At 35.2% G+C, this 19,934-nt stretch overlaps 1 protein-coding gene across 6 annotated transcripts in view; it reads right to left on the reverse strand.

Annotated features, from left to right (window-relative positions):
* LOC149539611 (varicose-related protein-like) overlaps nt 1-19,934 on the reverse strand; it is a 195,239-nt gene that overhangs the window by 102,958 nt on the left and 72,347 nt on the right. For all 6 annotated transcript variants that reach the window (XM_089800837.1, XM_089800840.1, XM_089800839.1 and 3 more), the window contains exons 3-6: nt 15,221-15,270; nt 14,834-14,984; nt 14,455-14,679; nt 12,784-12,912 (exon numbers count right to left, since the gene is read on the reverse strand). In XM_089800837.1, coding sequence (XP_089656963.1) covers nt 12,784-12,912; nt 14,455-14,679; nt 14,834-14,984; nt 15,221-15,270 — 555 coding nt within the window. The remainder of the gene's footprint in view (nt 1-12,783; nt 12,913-14,454; nt 14,680-14,833; nt 14,985-15,220; nt 15,271-19,934) is intronic.

Below are 19,934 nucleotides of genomic sequence, written 5' to 3' on the forward strand. Positions count from 1 at the left end.
TTATAGCCTTTTGATATATTAATTTTACGATATTTATACCAATATTCTTCTTTTATTATATTTATAAATATTAATGTGTTTAATAATCAATGTCATTTATTTTACTAATTTTAAACAGATTAATATTGATAAATATGATAAAAGGGGGGTATAACTAGCTTATATATATTTTATCTCAGATACCGATTCGTGCCAGTAGGGCCTGGCTTCCGCATCCGATGCGGACGGATGCGAGAAGCCTTCGGATGCGCTGCGGGTGCTGCCCAAAAGCCACCTGCAGGCATCCGGATGCGGTTGGAAGCTGAGTATCAGCTTCCAACCGCATCTGGATGCCTGCGGGTGGCTTCCGAGCAGCACCCGCAGGGAATCCGGGAGCATCCGCGGGAGTTAGGCGGGAAAACAATAAAATATAGTATATTTTAACTTAAACTTTCATAACAACATGTGGCTAAAAGCATTTTTTAAAGTGTTTTTTCACAATAAAACCCTAAAACGACCCTAGAAGACAACATAGAAGTATTCACAAGAGTCATTTTAGAATTTTGTTTGCACCTACAGCCACTCCTTCATTGTGAAGCTAAGTTCAGCATTTTCGAACAGGATCGATTGAAGAGGGAGAGATAACTTTCTCAAAGAAGTTTAAACCATTCAAGGTAAATGATCAATTCTTTTCTTGAGTATTTAGATGATTTTTTTTGAGTTTTTGATGATTTTTTTCAAGTTCTTGAAGATTTTTTTAAAGTTTTTTTTCAATTTTTTTTTTTGAAAGATATGTAGAAGCAACTTTGGGTATCTATTTTAGTAGTTTTTCTCACTTCTTTCCACTTGTATGCATGATTATTGATATTCATAGTTGTTAGGAACTAATTAAAATTTATTTATTTTCTTATAAAAGAGGCCCATTGGACACCGCATTTAAAATGGGGGCAAGAGACCACGCTGAAGAAGCTATTGCACGTTGCCTCTATGCGAGTGGGCTTTCTTTCAACTTGGTGAGATCACCATATTGGAAGGAAATGGTGGCAGCAATCAAAGAATCACCAGCTGACTACACAAGCCTGGGCTATGTTAGTGTGGCACGTGGTGCATCTAACATAAGTGGAACCATGCTTGGTTCAAATGATCTTTCAGCAGTTGGAAATGACAATGAGAATGTGGATTTTCTTGTGAATCCCTATGATTCAAAGTCAGACTCTGATTGATTGAATCTTCAGACTTCAATCATTTACCATGTTTTTAAATTTTATTTTGTTGGAATCTTGAACATGACCTATTTGAACTTATTGTTTAAGAGTCAAGAATAAACGCTAATGTTGGACAAGCACATATTGATATTGATATATGAATATCATATGAATTTTGAAATATCTTGAATTTTGTTTAAGGGTTCCAGTTAACTGTTTAGTATCATAGATTCATAGTCATATTATGATTTATCAAATGATTTTTTTTTGTGTATTTCTTGCATTTCTTTGCATATGTTAATATTATAATATATATATATATATATATATATACGTTTCCTCTCACATCCGCATCCTTAAAAAACAAAAATCCCTGCATCCCGTATCCGCTTCTGGAATCCACTTCGGAATCCGCATCCGAATCGGTAACTTAGTATTTTATATATATAAAATAAGCCGAGGGATATCCTTCTCGGGGCAACTATTTTCATAATCCCATAATTTTCATCATCGCATATTTATTCGAGCCTAAGAGGTGTGAGGAAATGATTCAAGACTCTTGATCTGCCTCATTTTTACTTCCATTTCCTCTCTGCAATTTTCACGATTTTAATTATAATAATATTTAGTCTATTTCTATTTTGTTTTCCTGACATGTAAATGAACGTCAATTTTTTTTCAAAATGAAAAATGTTTACATTGAAGATTGCTGCCATTGTAGAAAGCCTCACGGCTTAATAAAACATTTTTATAATTTTTATATATATCAAAAGATAAATATAAAACTTCATTTGATATGTATAAACATTTATAAAAATGCTTTATAGTTTTAACACAAAAAAGCTTTTACCATGTACCCGAAATATTATGCAATGTGGTGAAGGGGCTATCAAAAGGTAAAAACATAATCATTCTCAACATTTTGAATTGAGAAGATGGGAGAAAAGAATAGGGTTGAAACCCTAGCTGCCATATCTGCAGTGTTTCACGTTTTTTTCTCCTCCTTGTCGTTGTTGGACGTCTAGTATTCAGTCATGGGTTCCTCCATTTGATGGCTCTGCTGTTGATTTCTATTCTTCTTGCAGTGGCTAGGGTTCAAACGTTTTTTGCTGTTCTCGACATTCACTACTAGCCGTGGGTTAATGGCATTTGTAAGTGCATGAGCTGCAGGGTATTACTGTCGTGACTTCATTTCATGATTCTTTTGACTTACTGGTTTATGGCTTGCTTTTTTATGAGTTTATCTACTGGTTATGGACGCCATGAGTTTATTCCTCCATGCCGTAACTCCATTTCATGTTCATGGGTTTATGGCTTGCTTTGATGCTATGAGATACTTTGCTGATGATGGCACAGATTCCATTCACCTTGCTCTGCAATTTTCTTGGTGCTAGAGTTACAATCTGGGTTTCTTTCTTAGCCATGACTGGTTACACTGTTGAGGATTATTTCCTTGCTGTTGATGTCATTTTCTGGGCGATTTTCCTTCTCATGGCACAAGTTCTGGAGGTATTAAACTTGCCAAAGTTGCATTTTGTGTTTTTCTTGAGGATTTAGCCATTACTATGATATCTTTTCATGATTGGAGCAGGGTCTTAACATTTTTTTGGAGATGGCTCTTCTTTATCTGCTGTATATGATGGTTTGGTGGTTAAAAAAAATGCTTTGCTTATTTTCATTCTAGTGTAAACAAATTCTGATAGATTGTATTTCCTATATTGTCACTGAAAGAGACTTCTTTGTATGTTTTGTGCAAAATTTACTATCTTGCTGCACTTGTTTACATATCCAAAGTTTTATCAGCATCACCATGTCCAGCAGAATTTGCTACATTAATAGCACTTTCAAAACCTTCTGACAACCTTGAACCTGTATCATCATTTATATTATCATCTCCTTCAAAAGCAAGTTTTGTATCTCCTATGTCAAAGTACTGTCCTGCTGAATGAACTAGCATTAGTTTTCATAGATTCTGAACTGATTTTTTTTATAATACTCTCTGTTCTAAGATACTTGCTGCTATTTTGTGGCTTATTTTCCCTTTTTTATTGTTGTGACTCCATTATTCTAATTGATTGAAGACTCACTCCAGCATTGTTTGAATGAGTCACATACCTTGACTATGAAAGAAGGAATTTCTATATAAATAACAATCTTACCCATGAAATCTGTCCCAAATTGTGTAACATAATATTTATTTTCTGTGCATACCCTTATTGCAGTCTTCAACGTTATTTCAGATTTTAATCATGTATATCTGAAATATTTGTGGCAGTAATGAGGAAACATTAATCACTGTCCCAGTTTATTATCCGGCATATGAGAGTTCAGACTGTTAAAAAATGATTTCTTTCCAACCAATAAAAAATATAAGTCTTATTGTTGCTTGCTGTAGCTTTATTCAGTTTCATCACATATCTAGATCTTTTCAATAAAATCTCTGTTTGTTGATAAATTTTTACTTCCTTCTGTACATGCTTGAAAATTTTATCCCTGACTGTGTACTTGTATACTTCCAATTCCTCCATGATTCAACTAAAAGGTTTCATACCAGTAACATATATATGTCCCTTTGACAATCTCCTCATGTCTTTAACTTTCTACTATGGTTCAACTAGAAGGTCCCATACTTGTAATTTACGTATGCCCCTTCAATAGTCTCCCCATGTCTTTAGTCTTCGCCTCTACATGGTTTGACTAGAAGGTTTCACACTTGTAAGTTATGTGTGTCCCTTCAATAGTCTCCTCAGTCCTTCAATCTTGGCCTCTACATGATTCAATCGAAAGGCTTCATGCATGTAATTTATGCAAGATCCTTCAACAACCTCAAACTTCATACCTATATCTGCACATAAAACAAATTTATTAGCATAAAAACTACTTTGCTTTTAGATATCTATCTTGCCTTCAAATCTTTTAATGTAGTTATCTAAATAACCATGTTGTAGGAACACCGAGTAGTGTAGAGATAATTGGAAAGATTTCCATTGCTCAATTCATATGAACTAACCTTCCTCTTTTTTTTACATTTTTTGCAGGAATATTCCCAGATGGAGATGTGGGCTCAAACCTTTAACATTCAAAACAACGATCCTTCCATTCAGGCAATGGAGGCCTTTCCCTTTATCTTATCAGTACTTTTCTATTTATACAATGTGTTTATTCAAATATTATGTTAGGAGCTGAGAATGCTTGCGTGGTAACTGAATATATTATATTAAGTACTGTTTAAATTTTGAACACTTTGTACCTTATCAAAATAGTTTTGAATATCTCAATAAAATGTATTATTTTGGTACTTGTATCTCGAATAAAAATGATCAATTATTCTTGTTTATTGATCTTTGTACTTTACTTTCTACATCCATTTCATAATACATATGCTGAGCAACTTAAAACACCTAGCTCAGTATAAAAGAAATCATAACATAGCAATTTAGGAGGTATGCTAAATTGGTAACAGTGCATTCTTTACTCTCTCTACTAGTTGAGTTAGGCCTACATTGACTACGAAAGTATCCCATATCTTAGACAGAGAGCTTAATAAATAGAGTTTCTCAAGTTTAGGGAGCTTAGGTCGAAAAAGAGTCATGGTTGCCTTGACAAGGAATCAGAAACTTAAATGCTTAAAAAGAAAACTTTAATCCAGAGAAACAGGAGCAAGAAACCAAAATATATAGAGGAAACCAAAATGTGCACTCACTGGTTTCTGCTAAGTCAAGCACTTCCAGTTTTGTTCTTACCAGCTTAATGTTTTGGGATCCGACATAGCAAGATAGGCAATTAAACCAGAAAAGGAAGGATTTTAAAGCACGAGATTTTGGAAAATCAAGGACAAATGTGGAGTTTGCGAAATCATTAATGTCGGTGTGTGAATTTATTTGACAAGACTTTCCAGCCATTTATCAATGCTCGTCTCCATCACATCAACATGCGACTCATTTTAATGATGCCAGATAATCATTACTTTTACTTTCCCATAAATAATTGGTACTTGACACATGCCACTTAACTGTCACATTTATTGCCTTTTACATCTTCGACACATGGCAAGGAAGTGGGGCCTCCTTTAAGTAAAACGTACATGCCTTGTTTAACTAAATCCCCGCAAGAAGAAAACAAGTGTAATTGTTAGAAATAAAAGAGATGAAGTTGAAGTTGAAACTACCTTTTCTTGCTTCAACTTCAACTCCTTTGCATGGGATCCATTGGACTGATGGGGACATGAGAAAGAAGGATTCAGTATTTGTGCGAAAGATACCGGCTTGAAGTAGAAGTTGAAATAAATGGGTACTAGGTTCAAGTTAAACTTCGATTTAGCGAGATTCTGGGTATCAATATCTATAGTCAGCAAGACAAATTTGGGGCTAACACAAATAATAATATTATTATATTTTAACTATAAGAACATTAAAAATTTGATTCTATAATTAATTCATCATGAATTAATTCTATTTCACTATTCCATATAATTATTAATATATTTATCATAATTTATTTCCATAAGCATTTATATATGGCTAGATATATTAATTCATCTCAATAGTGTAAGGAAGTTTTAAATGTACTTTAGCTTAACTTACTTTTGAGAATGTTGCCCAATACTTTGACCATCTTTGTACTTAAAATGGATCTCCAGGTTCAATTCTTGCTAACCTGCCTCATACCTTGAGTCGAACAAAAAATGAGTCTATCCCATCTACTATTCTTTGGTGGGTCATTTTGTATGCATAACATTCGAACGTGTTGGCTCTATCATGGTTTTTTCCACCTTTACATTACTCTATATTCCTAAGTTTCGACAAATTATTTCATTTGCAGTGCTTTCATTTTCGTTCAACTGGGGGAAAGCTCTTTCTTTAGAGGGGAGTAAATTCTTGGCTTCATTCTTTTCGGACACAAGATTCTCTTCATGGGTAATCCCCCTTCTCTGTTCATCAGATGACAACATAGGAGTATATACATATATTAAATTTGGGGTGGGATGCTCATTTCATATGACACGCCAGTAATGAGTTAGCAATTCATGGATGGAGAAGGTAATGAAGAGCATGATGTCCTCACGTTACCCGCTTGGAGATATCCACAGGGTCATAATCTTTTTCCCGTGCTTAAATATTAGCCAAATCAATAATATTTATGTAAATGGAGGCCTGCTCTGTTACTTTGCAGACCAAGACAAAAGCAGATTATCCTCGGCGGCTCCCCATCCTTTGGGGATTTGGATCAATTTTGGCCTCAAAAATAGCATGAAAGATACTAAAAATAGCATGAAAAATACTAAGTACTTGGAAACCCTGTCGAAACAACTCCGACCAGCCTACAATATGGAGTGCCTAGGCCAAAACCCACACTGATCAGTGTAACAACCTGGTTAGCTCACAGGACAATGGCAGAAAGAGCTAACAATGCATCAAAAAATAAAGGGTTAGAAAAGGGGACATCACACGACGAATCAAGAGAAATTTACTACACAAGATACTGGGTATCCAGAAAAGAGCAAGAATAAGATGAGATGAGGAAAGAACAGATCTGTTTCGCTTTTCAAGAACATCGATCAATTAATCACACGTGTGGAGTTAATATGGAAAGGGAACTATTGTAGCCAAGTAGTGTTGGGAACATCCAAACAAATGTGGCTACAAAATTTGAAGATTACTTAACTCAAGGAAGGAGTATATTTGAGTCTCAGGATGTCTCCAATGAAGTGCATGAATCTTCGTATATGAAGAGATGCATAATAATCAAGACATAGCAGCAAGCTTAGCCATGCATTCATATCAATTTTACAAAGAATATGAGGCATCTACAAAGAAGTGCAAGAGTCTGTTAGTGGGTGACGTGGAGAAAATGGTTGATAGGCCACATGAAGAAGTTGTCCAATCAGCCAATGACGATGCTCCACATCTTATGTGAGTGTCAATGCTTATGTTCGTCCAAGTGAATTGGTCCCTACATATGCTGTGGGTCCTTGTTTGGCTGGATCTACTTTTGACCATAGTAATGTCCTCACTTCACCTACACAAATGGGCATGAAAGATGGCATTAATAGCATGGATGTGTAATAAAGGACAATCATGTGAATCTGATTTCTCTCACACACGTGCTAGCTCACATGTTTTGGAGAATTTAGTGAAAGTTTCTGAAAATAAAATTGCTGCAGCTTTAACATTATTTTGATGATATATATGGGATGATTGAAAAGCACCTTTGGAAGGAACGACTAAATAGGAGACAAAAGGGGCTCAAAGAGGAATTCTCACATTTGCAAGTAATTAAGGGATGAAAACAATGAAAACAGAGTATTTAAATCTTCTTTCAGATTAAGATCATCTCCTTGATCTTGTAGATATTAATTCAAAGGCATTGATAAATAAGGAAGAAAAAGTAGACACCCATACCTTCAGTCACTCAAATAGTAAGGACACCCTTGAGGCTACCTTAGTGGCACTTTATGAAGCTGAAAATCAGGTTATAGGATTCATCGATGAACTTTATCGGAGAGTTAATACAGGGAGATTCAATTTGCAGCCATGACATTGTAAATCAGTTGTGGAGAAGGGGCCACATAATTATACAACTTGCAGCCTTGAAGGTTAAGACTTTAACAGGAAAGACAAATTACTTTCAACAGATTGCACCTCTTGCTATAGCTCTCGAAAGTATGTACCCAGAAGGAGAGACGGTTTCATAAAAGTAGGATAAATAGTTGGCTTCCTACTTAGGAAGGGGTCAGATCTAGTTAGACTAGTTGTTTTCTTCTCCCATATGGTCACCATTTTGGGATATTGATTAAAGAGGCAGCATTATGGCAGTTGACCATTCCATTTGTAATCAGTTTGGAGCAACACAACATTATAAATAATAGGAAATGTGGATGGCCCTTTTGCTTGTGGGATCCAAGTGGAACATTCCCATGGATAGTTATGTTTCGAGGAGCCAGTGGGAGGGATTTGTATCATCCTTACCCTAAAAGAGGCTGGCAAAATGTTGAGCTCCCACCATCATTTGACACTAGCTGGCAAAATAGTATTTTGGAGGTTGATATGGGATCTAGGCATTGGTTTTTAGCATGCAGGTGTGAATTGCTAGGGACAAGCATACTCAATGAAGGGAGGACTGTAATGTCCCCAATTTTAGCAAAATAATTGATTAAATGAATTATTTTGAAGTTATCCAAATAAATTAAATATTAAAATGGATGACTTTATTTAATTGATTTAATAAATAAGTGACTTGAAAAAATAAAGTTACACTATGAAATCACTTAATTCTCAACTTGTTTGAGAAGCGACTTCATAAAGAAATTCTAGAAGCTTCTCTTAATTGTTATAAATGGAGGGGTTTTTCATTCATTTGTTATGTTCAGGTGTTATTTTGATTTGAGGAATTTGTCTGCTGCATTAACATTAGCTAGATTTCTGGAAATGAAAACCCTCGAAAATTGATCAAAAAAAACTTGGTCCATCCTGTGAGTGCATTCATGACGGAATTCACACTTGTTCCAGATTTGTAAGAATTGAAATCTGTTCTAGAAATTAAGATATTTTCTATTTGGGATTAAGGTTATTAATTCTGAAAATCTAATGCCAAAGAAAAAATATGAGCATTTGATACATTGACGGTGAGAGTTTATATTCTGAATTTTATAATCCTTTTGGTTTGGTTGTATGCATCCTAATCATTCGAGTTAAGCGCAAATAATCCTTTGTTTATTATATTGCATTTTGATGGGGCCAAACTCTTGTTAGTACAGGTACAAAATTAAGGAAAATATTATAATATCACACCTTATATTATAAAAGACTGGTGAGTAAAGGTTATTCTGTATAACTTATTAGATTCAAACTTGGTGGATCCCAAATTCAATATCCAATGCGCTAAACCATTACCAAGTATTGTGTTTATCAAGGGGTCCAATATTTATGTGCGGTACGCATTATCAAGGAAGAATGTATTAACATGGGAAGTTTATTAAGACCGAACTAATAACTAAGTGGTGGCTAGAAGGTGAAGGCTGACTATATCATCAGCAGTGGAAACTATTATGAGAACCTTAAAAAAAGTTTTAAAATTTAATGTTGGCACAAGCTTGTGATTGGTCCTAGAGATTTCATGACATTATTGTAGCCTATTTGCATTGATCCCATGAAGCATTGTAACTGAAGCCATTCATTGTAAATTCTATAGTTGTGTAAATTACCTGAGCATTGGGCTACACAAATGCAAGACTAAGTGCATTGTGGCAGTGCTCTTTCATTAACCTGGATCTTCTTTGATTAACCACTTCATGTTTGGTTCCCATTTTTGAAGCTATGGTTTGATTCCTACTCCATAGCAGGATTCACTAGGATTATTGTGGGCTAAGTCACAAGGTTCGAGTTCGAGTTCGAATTCGTCAACTATAAAATTCGGATGAAGTTCGACAAGGGCAAAAATTCGAAAAAAATTCGACATTAAATTCGCCTTATATAAATTTAATATTTTAAAAATATAAATAATATATCTATAAAAATATCAAATAGATTAACATTTATAAAATATAAACCATAAGAAATCATTCTATGTAAAGAAACACAATTCATAACTCTTAAAACTTTATAAATAATTTATTTAATATAAATGATTTGTAATAAACTTAAAAATATTCGTAACTTTTATAAGTCAAAAAAACTAATAAAATATTTATATTTTTAAATTTTATATACTCTTAATTCACTATCGTAAAACTAAAAATTAATAATATTTGATTTTTAATTCACTATCGTTAAACTTAAAATTACTAAGTTTTTTATTGATTTTTAATTTCCTATCGTAAAACTTAAAATTACTTAGTTTTTATAGACTTCGATTAAATCTCTTAAAGACTTGAACAGAATCGATGCTACTATGCAGGATGAAGCGACGTGAAACGTTACCAACGGATTGATGAATTTGATGCTTGAACTCACTCCTTTCACGACGCAGATGGGAAAACGTGTTGAAAAAAGAACAATTGCTGCAATTTTTTTTTGCCCTAGTTGCTAGTTTCAGCGACTGAACAAGCTACGGCTTCAAGCTTCTTTTTATTGGTAGGTTAACCCTCCATTGAACCAGCAGATTGAAAAACCTAAGGAAACGCTTTAGGAAAATACTTGGTGAAAAAACGACCCGATTGCCATGCGAATTTGATACGCATTTTTGACGAATTTTCTACTGCTTTAAGATGTTCGCTGAATTTCGAACTTCAAGCCAGAAGTGCGGCGAACCTTGTGACATAGATTGTGGGTGATTCTCTCTGACACAGTTCATATATAATCTAGCAATGGCCAGTAGTTCAATTTGGCTCTCTCTCGGGATGCAAAACCTTGGTAGCTCTGGCTTGAGTTGCATATGCTTGTCTTTGGAATATCAATATTTCCATTCTTTATGTTTGTACATTTCCTTCTATGTAGGAGAGTTGAGTCTATCTGTAGATGCAAATAAAATATAAGCACTCTGTAAAGGTAAGGAATCAAGTGTGACAAGCGCGTGCTCCCATTTTGATTTTATATCCTGCTAGCTTTGTTTCAGTTCCTTGATTGATATTGTTATCATCCATGAACATAAATGAAGATATGCAAAACCCATAAGATCTTAATAAATAGATTTCAGTTGCTTACATAAAGTGATTGCCAGAATGTCAGCCCAATCTGAGTTCTCAGGCAGAATTAATAAGGGAATCTTACATGTGCCCCCATGCTCTATGTGGTGGGTCACATCTTGGTCTTGCAGGACAGCATTGCATTGTTGGATGGAAAATCAATGGCCATGTTTTAAAATCAAGTCATGAAGACTTTTGGGCCCATCTTGGCCATTCATTGTCATGCCATTGTAAGATCGTTGGTCAACATTCAAACTTGCGGCCCATTTTGAAATTTTGATGGCTAGTCAGTAACAACCTAGAAATGAGAGAAACATTCAATGCATAGCTACTCCAACAACTTTTTTGATTGAATCTATCGACAAGAATGACACAGTTACTCTCTGCGAACCTTGTACATGCATCCTCATGTGTCCCATGCTATTCTATGGCTTGCAAATGACCTTTCTGTGTTGTCAAAGAACAATCAGACACCCTATCAAATCTAAGAGCCACCCTGATTTCACAGGCTTCTCATCCTCCTCCACTACAGAAACATTCTTGATGCAGATTTTCTCCTTCTAGAAGATCAATCTACATGCTAAATATCAGATCTACAATCTGACTTGTCTAACCAATCATTCTACAACTATAAGTTGACTTGTGGTTTTGTGCTCAAACCTCAAATCTGAGTTATGCTTGATGCATATAGGTGATTCTGTAACATATTTTTGTTGGTTCTCCTTGTTCTCCCCTCTTTTCTCTTACAGAATTCATGTTCTGTAACTTTAAATTTGCCTAGCCTATTCATTAAGGAAAGTCATTATTTTGCCTATTTGCTCATTTTTAATATCTTGAGCAAACAATCTTGCCCTTGTATTTGAATGCTCATTTCTCTATTTGCAGACTCTATGATTGTGTTAATTATGCCCATGGATATTGTATTGTTAAGTCTTCCCTTTTCTTTCAATGTTTCATACATTCTAACCTTTGTGTGAGACTTGGAGACTGATAAAAGTAGGAAATTGTCTAAGCTTTAGTGTCTTTCATTGATGTTCCAAACAATACTAGGCAAGGAGAAACAAGTTCTTATATTGGTGCATCAGCTCCTTTTATTTTCATGTGTTTCCATCTTCTCTTTTCGTCTGCAAGTGGTTAGAGTAGATTTAGAAGTGAGATTTGAGGTATTCAATTGGTTCAACACTTGCACCCTTATCAGTAAAGAAGTTGGCCTTCTATGGAGATTCAACCCTATTGCACAAGGTCCCACACTTCAAGGTTGTTTCCATGCTTCACAAGGTTGTTGAGTTGATATCTCCACAAGAGTGCAAACTTCTGTAATAATAATACCTTCCTGCACTCTTGTTCACAACTCCTTATTTGCTTTTATTGGGAACTCTCTCTTTGCAATATAAATATACATCATATATCAAAATAGATAGTAATGTAAGCTTTTACTAGTCCATTAAGCATATGACACAAATACCCAGTATCAAATATAATTAGGGTTCAAATGTTCAATCAATCCATATTAAAATTCTGGGTCCATTAGAGGCGCTGCTGCAAAATAAGGGCTACTTTTTGGTGCTCCAAGATGTCATATTTGTTTACTGTTAACAATAGGCTTCACTGGTAACAAAAAATAAATCTAGACTTATCATGTGTAATTTTAAGGGAACCATGTCTTCTCCATGTTCCCCTAAATGGAAGACTCAAACCAAATTGGCATACAATTTTGAATTCTAAGAAGCAATGCAAATGAAACGCAAAACAAGCAGTGATTCACAAATGACAATCTAGACCTATAAGAATAAACAAAATATTTTGAACACTGAACACACTGAGCTACTCCTCAACAATTTTGACATATCACCGCTTCAATATGGATAGAGTTCCCCATAGCTATATTCAAATATCCATGTGACAATCAAAGAAAAAAAAAACTATATGTGAAATGTCTTACTTTGAAATGATATTAACCAAAAGAAAGACAATTACCCCGGATGTAAGGATCATATGCAGATCATTCTCAAATGGAGATAAGCATGAAACCGAATCAACAGGCAATCCTTCATATGGTGCAAATCTGGTAACTGGAACAGGTTCCTGATCTCTCCATATTCTGACCTGAGTTGAAATCAATCAAAAAGCCATTATATCTAGCATGAAAACCTTCACACATATTAGTGTGTGTGTGCCATAGGCATACATTCAAGTAACTTTACCATACCTCCCTCTTGCTATATAATAGAACAAAAGCAACAGACGATAAAATAGATGAACTGAAAAATAGAAGTAGAAAAGCATATATATGAAGATAGATTGATTCAAAACTATCTGTGATTTGGATGGTGAAAAGCAGAGTCACCAAGCGTATGCTGTAAATTCCCTACATAAAAGGAAAATTTTAATCAAAGGCCAAGCTCCCTCATGAGAACAATGTAGGCAAATCATAATTTTTTGAAGACAAACAATGTCATATGCACATTTTTGTCCTGTTAAACAAGGCCCATGTAAAACAAAGATGGATTAACAGTGAAGGGCTCTGCCAGTGAATCGATATAAAGCAAGCCATCATCTTAGATGAATTTTAAAAATACAAGCCAGAACCTATCAAAGCTCTTTAATGGAGAGAATTCATAGAAAATGAAAATTAAGTCAGAAAATTCTTAGTAGAGATACCATCAACCACCATTGTTGTTCTGTCAGATATCAAAAAGCAGGCGAGGTTATATTAAATCCATGTTATAGTTAGAATTAGCTTCATTAATAATTTGTTCAGATAGTTTACAAAACCAGATTCAACCTAGACTTGCCCAGGATGTTTCAGAAAGACTCCTTAAGAATGAACTAACCTAATTAATAAATGCATTGAACCAATCCATTGTTCAAATTAAATTTGTCGGGCAAAACCCTTGGACCCTTTATAGTCCTTGACGCCTCTAATTCTTCACTGGCTAGATCAGTTTAACAACATAAAACATGATAGAGGAGTCATAAACATCTTTCCGGACTATATAATGCAACAAATGTCAAAAACGCACACTTCAAATCTGAGCACATTACTTCTCTGAAGTCAGAACAATACATTGAGCCACTAATGTATGGATTATGTTCTCTAATAGAAGTGGTCGCTGTCTCATACAGGATATTGTATAGCTTAAAGATGATTTAGGAATTTCAAATAGGCTTTCTTTCAAATGGTAGGGGGCATATAAATGTTAGAGCATGTAGGGAGTAAGGAAAAAGGTCATGGACCTTGAGCACATGGTGAGCTATAGACCTGAATTTAGAAATGCAAGTGAAGTAGACAGGGTTGAGAAATAAAGAACGAGCAGAAAATGATAATGATCCATTGATCATGAATCTAGTCATAAACTTATGAAAACAGAGAAAGAGCAGAAATGGTAATGAACAGTCGATCATGAATCTACTCATAATCTTATGAAAACAGTTACTTAGCATCTCTCATCTGGATGAGTAGAAGAATCAAAACAGATCAAGTGAAACATTTTTTACACATCAGGATAAAAAAGTGTTCCAATGATGCAGTAAATTAAGCAAAGAAATCCCCTCAACTCATCTCTCTATCCAACTAAGTGAGAATGTGCTAGAATACTTTCATTCTAGAAAAAAATTCATTGACCATTAAATTTGACCAATACATACCGTGCCATCTCTAGATGATGAGGCAATCAAAGTGGGACACCTAGAGATGACTGCCAAAGCTGTTACTTCAAGGTCATGAACACCAGCAAATTTAACGCCCCTCATAAGATTTCCCACATGACATCTCATGGGATTGTCAAATGCAAAACCAGAAGATACAAAATTCTGCTTCAACTCCTCTGCTGTTAAGGCTAGAACATATTTGTCGATGCCAACTGCCAAATCCTGCATAAGCATAGCTAGATTCCTTATTGAAAGTAATAGAGGACTTCAAAACTATCCCCAACATGAAACAGTAGCACTGCACATGAAAAAGTTAAGACAGCCCCACATCAATTCCTTGTCACAGATTTCTTTTGATAAGTTCTGTAATTTAGACCTGGTTACGCCAGCAAACAAGTGGGTGAACTGTTTCCCACTCTCCCAGTAATTGTATAGAGAGCAAGATTTTCCCTCTCATTATTTGGTCATTATCTTTTCCCAATGTTTCTGTAATGCTCCATATGAAAACATAGCCATCTGTGCTTGCACTGTCAAGAAACCCAGAATGGTTATATGTTCAAATGGATAAGTAAAAAATAGAAGAGAAACAACCACTTAGCTGCTGAACCATTCTTCTCTGATTAGATTAATGTAGAAAGATAAGGAGGAAAAAAAAGGTATGTCTTAACATAGCTGAATATGCATAAACCTTCACATCAAAGAACATACAACAGTGTGGAAATGTTGAGAATTTTGTATGTATTCTTGTAGGCTAAAGATGCACCTTGCTAAAAGGCCCACTTGATCACCACAAAATGCCATGTCAGTAACTCTCTGAGAAAACCGAGTAATAGCAACACATTAGCAACTTATTCAATATTTCAATTAATTTGGAAAGAAAGGTTCAGAAGTCAAGTTCAAGTATACAAAACAACCAATGCATCTATGGACCATAATTCTCTAAGAAAGAAGCGTAAAATCAAACATGATGTCTTACTTAATGTAATGTGATGCCTAGAAGGTTTGAAATTCAAATCTTAGTTTTAGAATTCAAAGATGTCTGTGTAATTAGTATCTTTAACAAGGCAATTATGCCTCTTTTTTAGAAGACAATTTTAGCTCTTTTTTTATGCATTAGATACAAATATGTTGTAAGAGAACATGCATCAGACTCATGCTGGTAAACTGAACCATTTGTCTTATGTTGATCAATGTAGTTTGCCTCGTACCCTTCATATGAACATCCTATAATGTGCCTTGTACCCTTCATATGAACATCCCACAATGTGAAAAATAATAAATTACACTACCCATGACATAATGAATTTCCTTCTGTATTTATTGCGCATGATACAAAAAAGTCCTTGTTAGAGTTCATTCCTATGTTACTCAAGGACACATCCATGTCCTAAAAGGGGCCATCCCCATTAGGAAATGTCCCCCATGGGCATTTTGCATTTTACTGAAAAAGAATTGGGCACAGCTAGCCATCCCCAGAACAGCCAGAGGACACCTAGATGTGTTGAAGATTGTAGCTGCAATAGATATCTTAATCTCTGATTTTATTAAATAGAAATATGTTTGTTATGACTGTTATGATCATCTTCAGCTGAAAGAGACATTTGTGATAATATTTAAGATAATATTATATAAAAAGACGTGTCATACGTCATGCAAAGAGGTATACGTATGGAAATATGAAGTGTTGAATACTTGGAAATATGAAGGGTCTTGCATTTAGGATTTGAAGAGAACTTCATGTGGAAGATGAAAAGTTTAAATGCAATGTATTTATGTGATTGCTTGGTGTATTGTAAGATCATGAAGTGAAAAGTTTTGTACTTGAACATTTCGTTATCAATAAAAGTGATTTTTTTGTTATGTGGCTGGGTGTTTCCCTTCAAGTGAAAGAGTTTTCCCAGGATAATTTCTTGTGTTGTTTGTACCTATCTTGTTCTTCATTATTGTTGTTTATCGTAAATTTCTGAGCAAAACTTAGCATGGTATCAAAGCCTAGTTTAGATAACAGCAAAAAAGGACAATCATTGGACATCTTGGATGTTCCCAAGCATACTAGGGATGGTCAAGTGTTTCCAATACCTATGTTGGCAGTACCCAAGTTTCAGGAACCATTTTTTATTTTCTTTCTTGTCCGAGGATGGATTGGAAATGTTTCCGGTCGTCCACAAGTCCCTGAAACTATTTTCATTTCTGGTATCTATGGATTTTCAATGGAAAAGCATCCCTAGGTAACAAAGCATAAAACTCTTCTTGCAGATGATAATCACTCAACTGCATACTTAGATTTGAAATTTTGCAACCAAAAGGAAAGTTTTACCCATCACCCAACATTACCTTAAACCTGGAATGCTCTTCCATTTGCAGCCCTATTCTAGTCACTACCATCTCATCAATGAATTTATGTGTTGCTCCTATGTCAATCAAAGAAACTACTCATTGCCCCTATATAACACATCTCACCTTAGAAGGAATCACATATTACGCACTAGAGAGTCAGCAAATCCTCCAAACTTTTGTAGATAAACGGAACACCCCAAAACAGACTCCAAAATGATATGTTGCATGGATATGTATACCCACATCCCTAGAATGTGTGTGCACATACGGCATACCCAAGTCCTTGGCACATGTACCCATGTACTGGGTACTTAGTGGAGAGCATCATTGCAAGGACCATGATTAAGTTTTCTTATTTTTGTTTCAGTTTTTTGTTTATGTATCATCTTGGTGTTTATCAAGCTTAATTCAATAGATAATCAGTTTGAAACTTTGGTACAATACTGATTAATAGTAAACTTTATTACTGTTCAAGTCAGAATTTTATTATTTGCTAATATGTCATTGTTATATGATTTATGATCTTGCTGTTCATGTTTAATGGTTGCCCTTTTTGTTGTGCATCTAACCATTTAGGATATATTATTATTACCAACATATTGCGAATCTGAAACTGAAAACAATACATTACGTCTGCAAACTTTATCATTGCTCTTGTTTTGAAAACCAATTTTCATGACCCATATTTTCAGATTTTCTATAAATATAAAATTATATTTAAAAAAATGTCATACCCAAGTACCTCCGTCCTTGTGCAACCATGACAAAAAGTCACAATTTTTGAGGAAAAAATTGCCAAACTCAAAATCCCAAATCTTTATTTTTTCAAAACAAAATAGTAAAAACCCTAAAACAAGAACACTTAACATAAAATCTCACACAAAGAAGCAACTTCACAAATTACAGAACCCAAAAATGATTTTTTAGGACAAAATCGAAAAACCCGAAATAATTTTTTTATGGACAAAATTATAAAACCCTCCAATAAATTTTTTAGCGAAAAAATTTTGAAGACCCAACAGAGTTTATTTAAGGAGAAAAAAAATAGTAAAAATCTGTGCACTAATTTTGTAGGACCAAAATTAGTAAACCCGTCAATAATTCTTTAAGGGACCAAAATCTAAACCCACCAAATGTTTCTTTGAAGGCAAAAAAATTATTAAACCCCTCAAAGAAACCTTTGCATGTCAAAACACCTAACTTCGTGTGGTAAAACTGAAAATGCAAACAACATGCAACTCACAAGATGCACATGCAAGTACATGCAACTCATGAAATTTGCAGACTTTTGCTCAAACAAGAAAACTGCACAGCCAAAAGCCTCAACCAAGCTCATGATTTTCAGCGAAAAATATTCAAATCTGCCAATGAATTTGCAAAGTTGTTTTTTAATAAAAAAACAATTTAGAAAATTTGGGATAAAATCCAGTGCAAAATGGGTTAGGAATTCTTTAAAAAAAAGTGCCAAATCTTAAACAAGCCCATCGACCCACTCTGATACCATGTTAAAATATTTCATTCTTCAAAAACAAGTAATTACAAATAAAGATGGTCTCCTTATATAGATTTACAAAGACAATTTTTAAACAAAACAATCAGTGGCTAAGACTGGAAATAGAAACTAAATACTAAGATGACCATTAAGACAAGATAAATTTATTAATGTCCAACAAAAGACCACAACGAGAGTCCAAGGGACTACAAAAGAACAGCAGAAGGACAACCAACAATGGGAACATGAAATGGTTCCTGGGGAAACAGAACAAGAAAACCCAAAACAAGAAGCAAAAGTAAACAAGCTAGCTACCCAAGCAGGCGACAAGAAATCCAGAACCAAAGAATTCGCTCTGTAGCAAGAGGAAGCTATGAGCCATTTTTGGGGACCACTAAAAGAAGGTTATGTTACATGTAACATTTGTGAGGCCTCACGGGCCTGACATGTCAAGATGGGGGGACCAACATGAAGGAGGTGATGAGTCAGTCGGGTTGTTGTCTTGAAGGAGTCTAATGTTATAGGGTGTGGTCCCAAAGTATCATGACCTCCTAAAGATAAAGCACAAGACACCATTGATCAATGTATTTGAAAGAGGGGAGAGATCGAGTCTCTGTAAATAAGCAATAGAATCTCCCTATGACCTCATAGAGATGGGGTACTGGAAAATGACGTGTCTCAGTTTCAACCTCCCCCATATCATAGAATTGGTAGATACAGTCCTCACTATCAATCTGATGGTTCATCTCGATGCGAAGCCGATATGAACCCACCCTAAAAGAGCCCATGGAGATGTTGCGTGCATGTGACCAACGATGAGAAAAGTATAGAGGACACACAATGATCAAATCCTATATATCAATAAACTGCTCTACATAGAAAGCCATCCTTGGACGAAGACCCCATGGGGTTGACCCAAGTAGTAAGGATATTTTATTTGTGAATGTCCATCTTGATAGGCATATTCAGCTCTTCCAAAGACAATAGGAGAGGAGTGGGAGCATTCAAAGAGTACTGAAAAGGGTTAAGACAGTTAATCTCAATCCCAATCAAACCCAGAAGGGAAAAAACCTGAGCAAACCAGCATCAGGCCTGACGAGAGGGGTCAGCAGTCGCAATTGCCTCTAAGGAGTGGTGGGCCAAGTAAGAATATTTGTGATGTCTCTCAGACGATTCTATGAAGCACCAAAGACAATATAAAAACCAAACTAGGTCAAAGATGGTACCAAATCTGAAAGGATGAGCCCCAAACCCAAACAAGATAATACTGTGAGGAGTAGACTGATTGCATCTGATGGTGCACCTAAGAGTAGGGGTTTGGACCCACTCCACTAAGACCTAGTCTACCACAAATAGCAAGGAACCCCAAAAAACAAACCCATAAAGCACTATTAGTCTGATCAAGGTGTCCAACAAAGTCATCTTGGACATGGTGTCCTGGAAGTAATGTTAGAAACATTGTCTCTCCACGAGGGCTAGGGAACCATACCATTTGTTGATGAGAGGTTGCATAGCAAGTCTCAATCTAAAGTGAGGTAGAGAAAACTTGACCACCATATATGTGTATGAAGAAGAAAGTTGAACCTCCGCGCCCTAGAAAAATAAGTGGAGATGAGAGGTCTTTAAGCTATTGAAAACCATCACCGGA

The sequence above is a fragment of the Cupressus sempervirens genome, chromosome 9 (genome assembly GCF_028749045.1).
Source record: "Cupressus sempervirens isolate cs-2001-9-10 chromosome 9, ASM2874904v1, whole genome shotgun sequence".
In the NCBI taxonomy this organism is placed as follows: domain Eukaryota; kingdom Viridiplantae; phylum Streptophyta; class Pinopsida; order Cupressales; family Cupressaceae; genus Cupressus; species Cupressus sempervirens.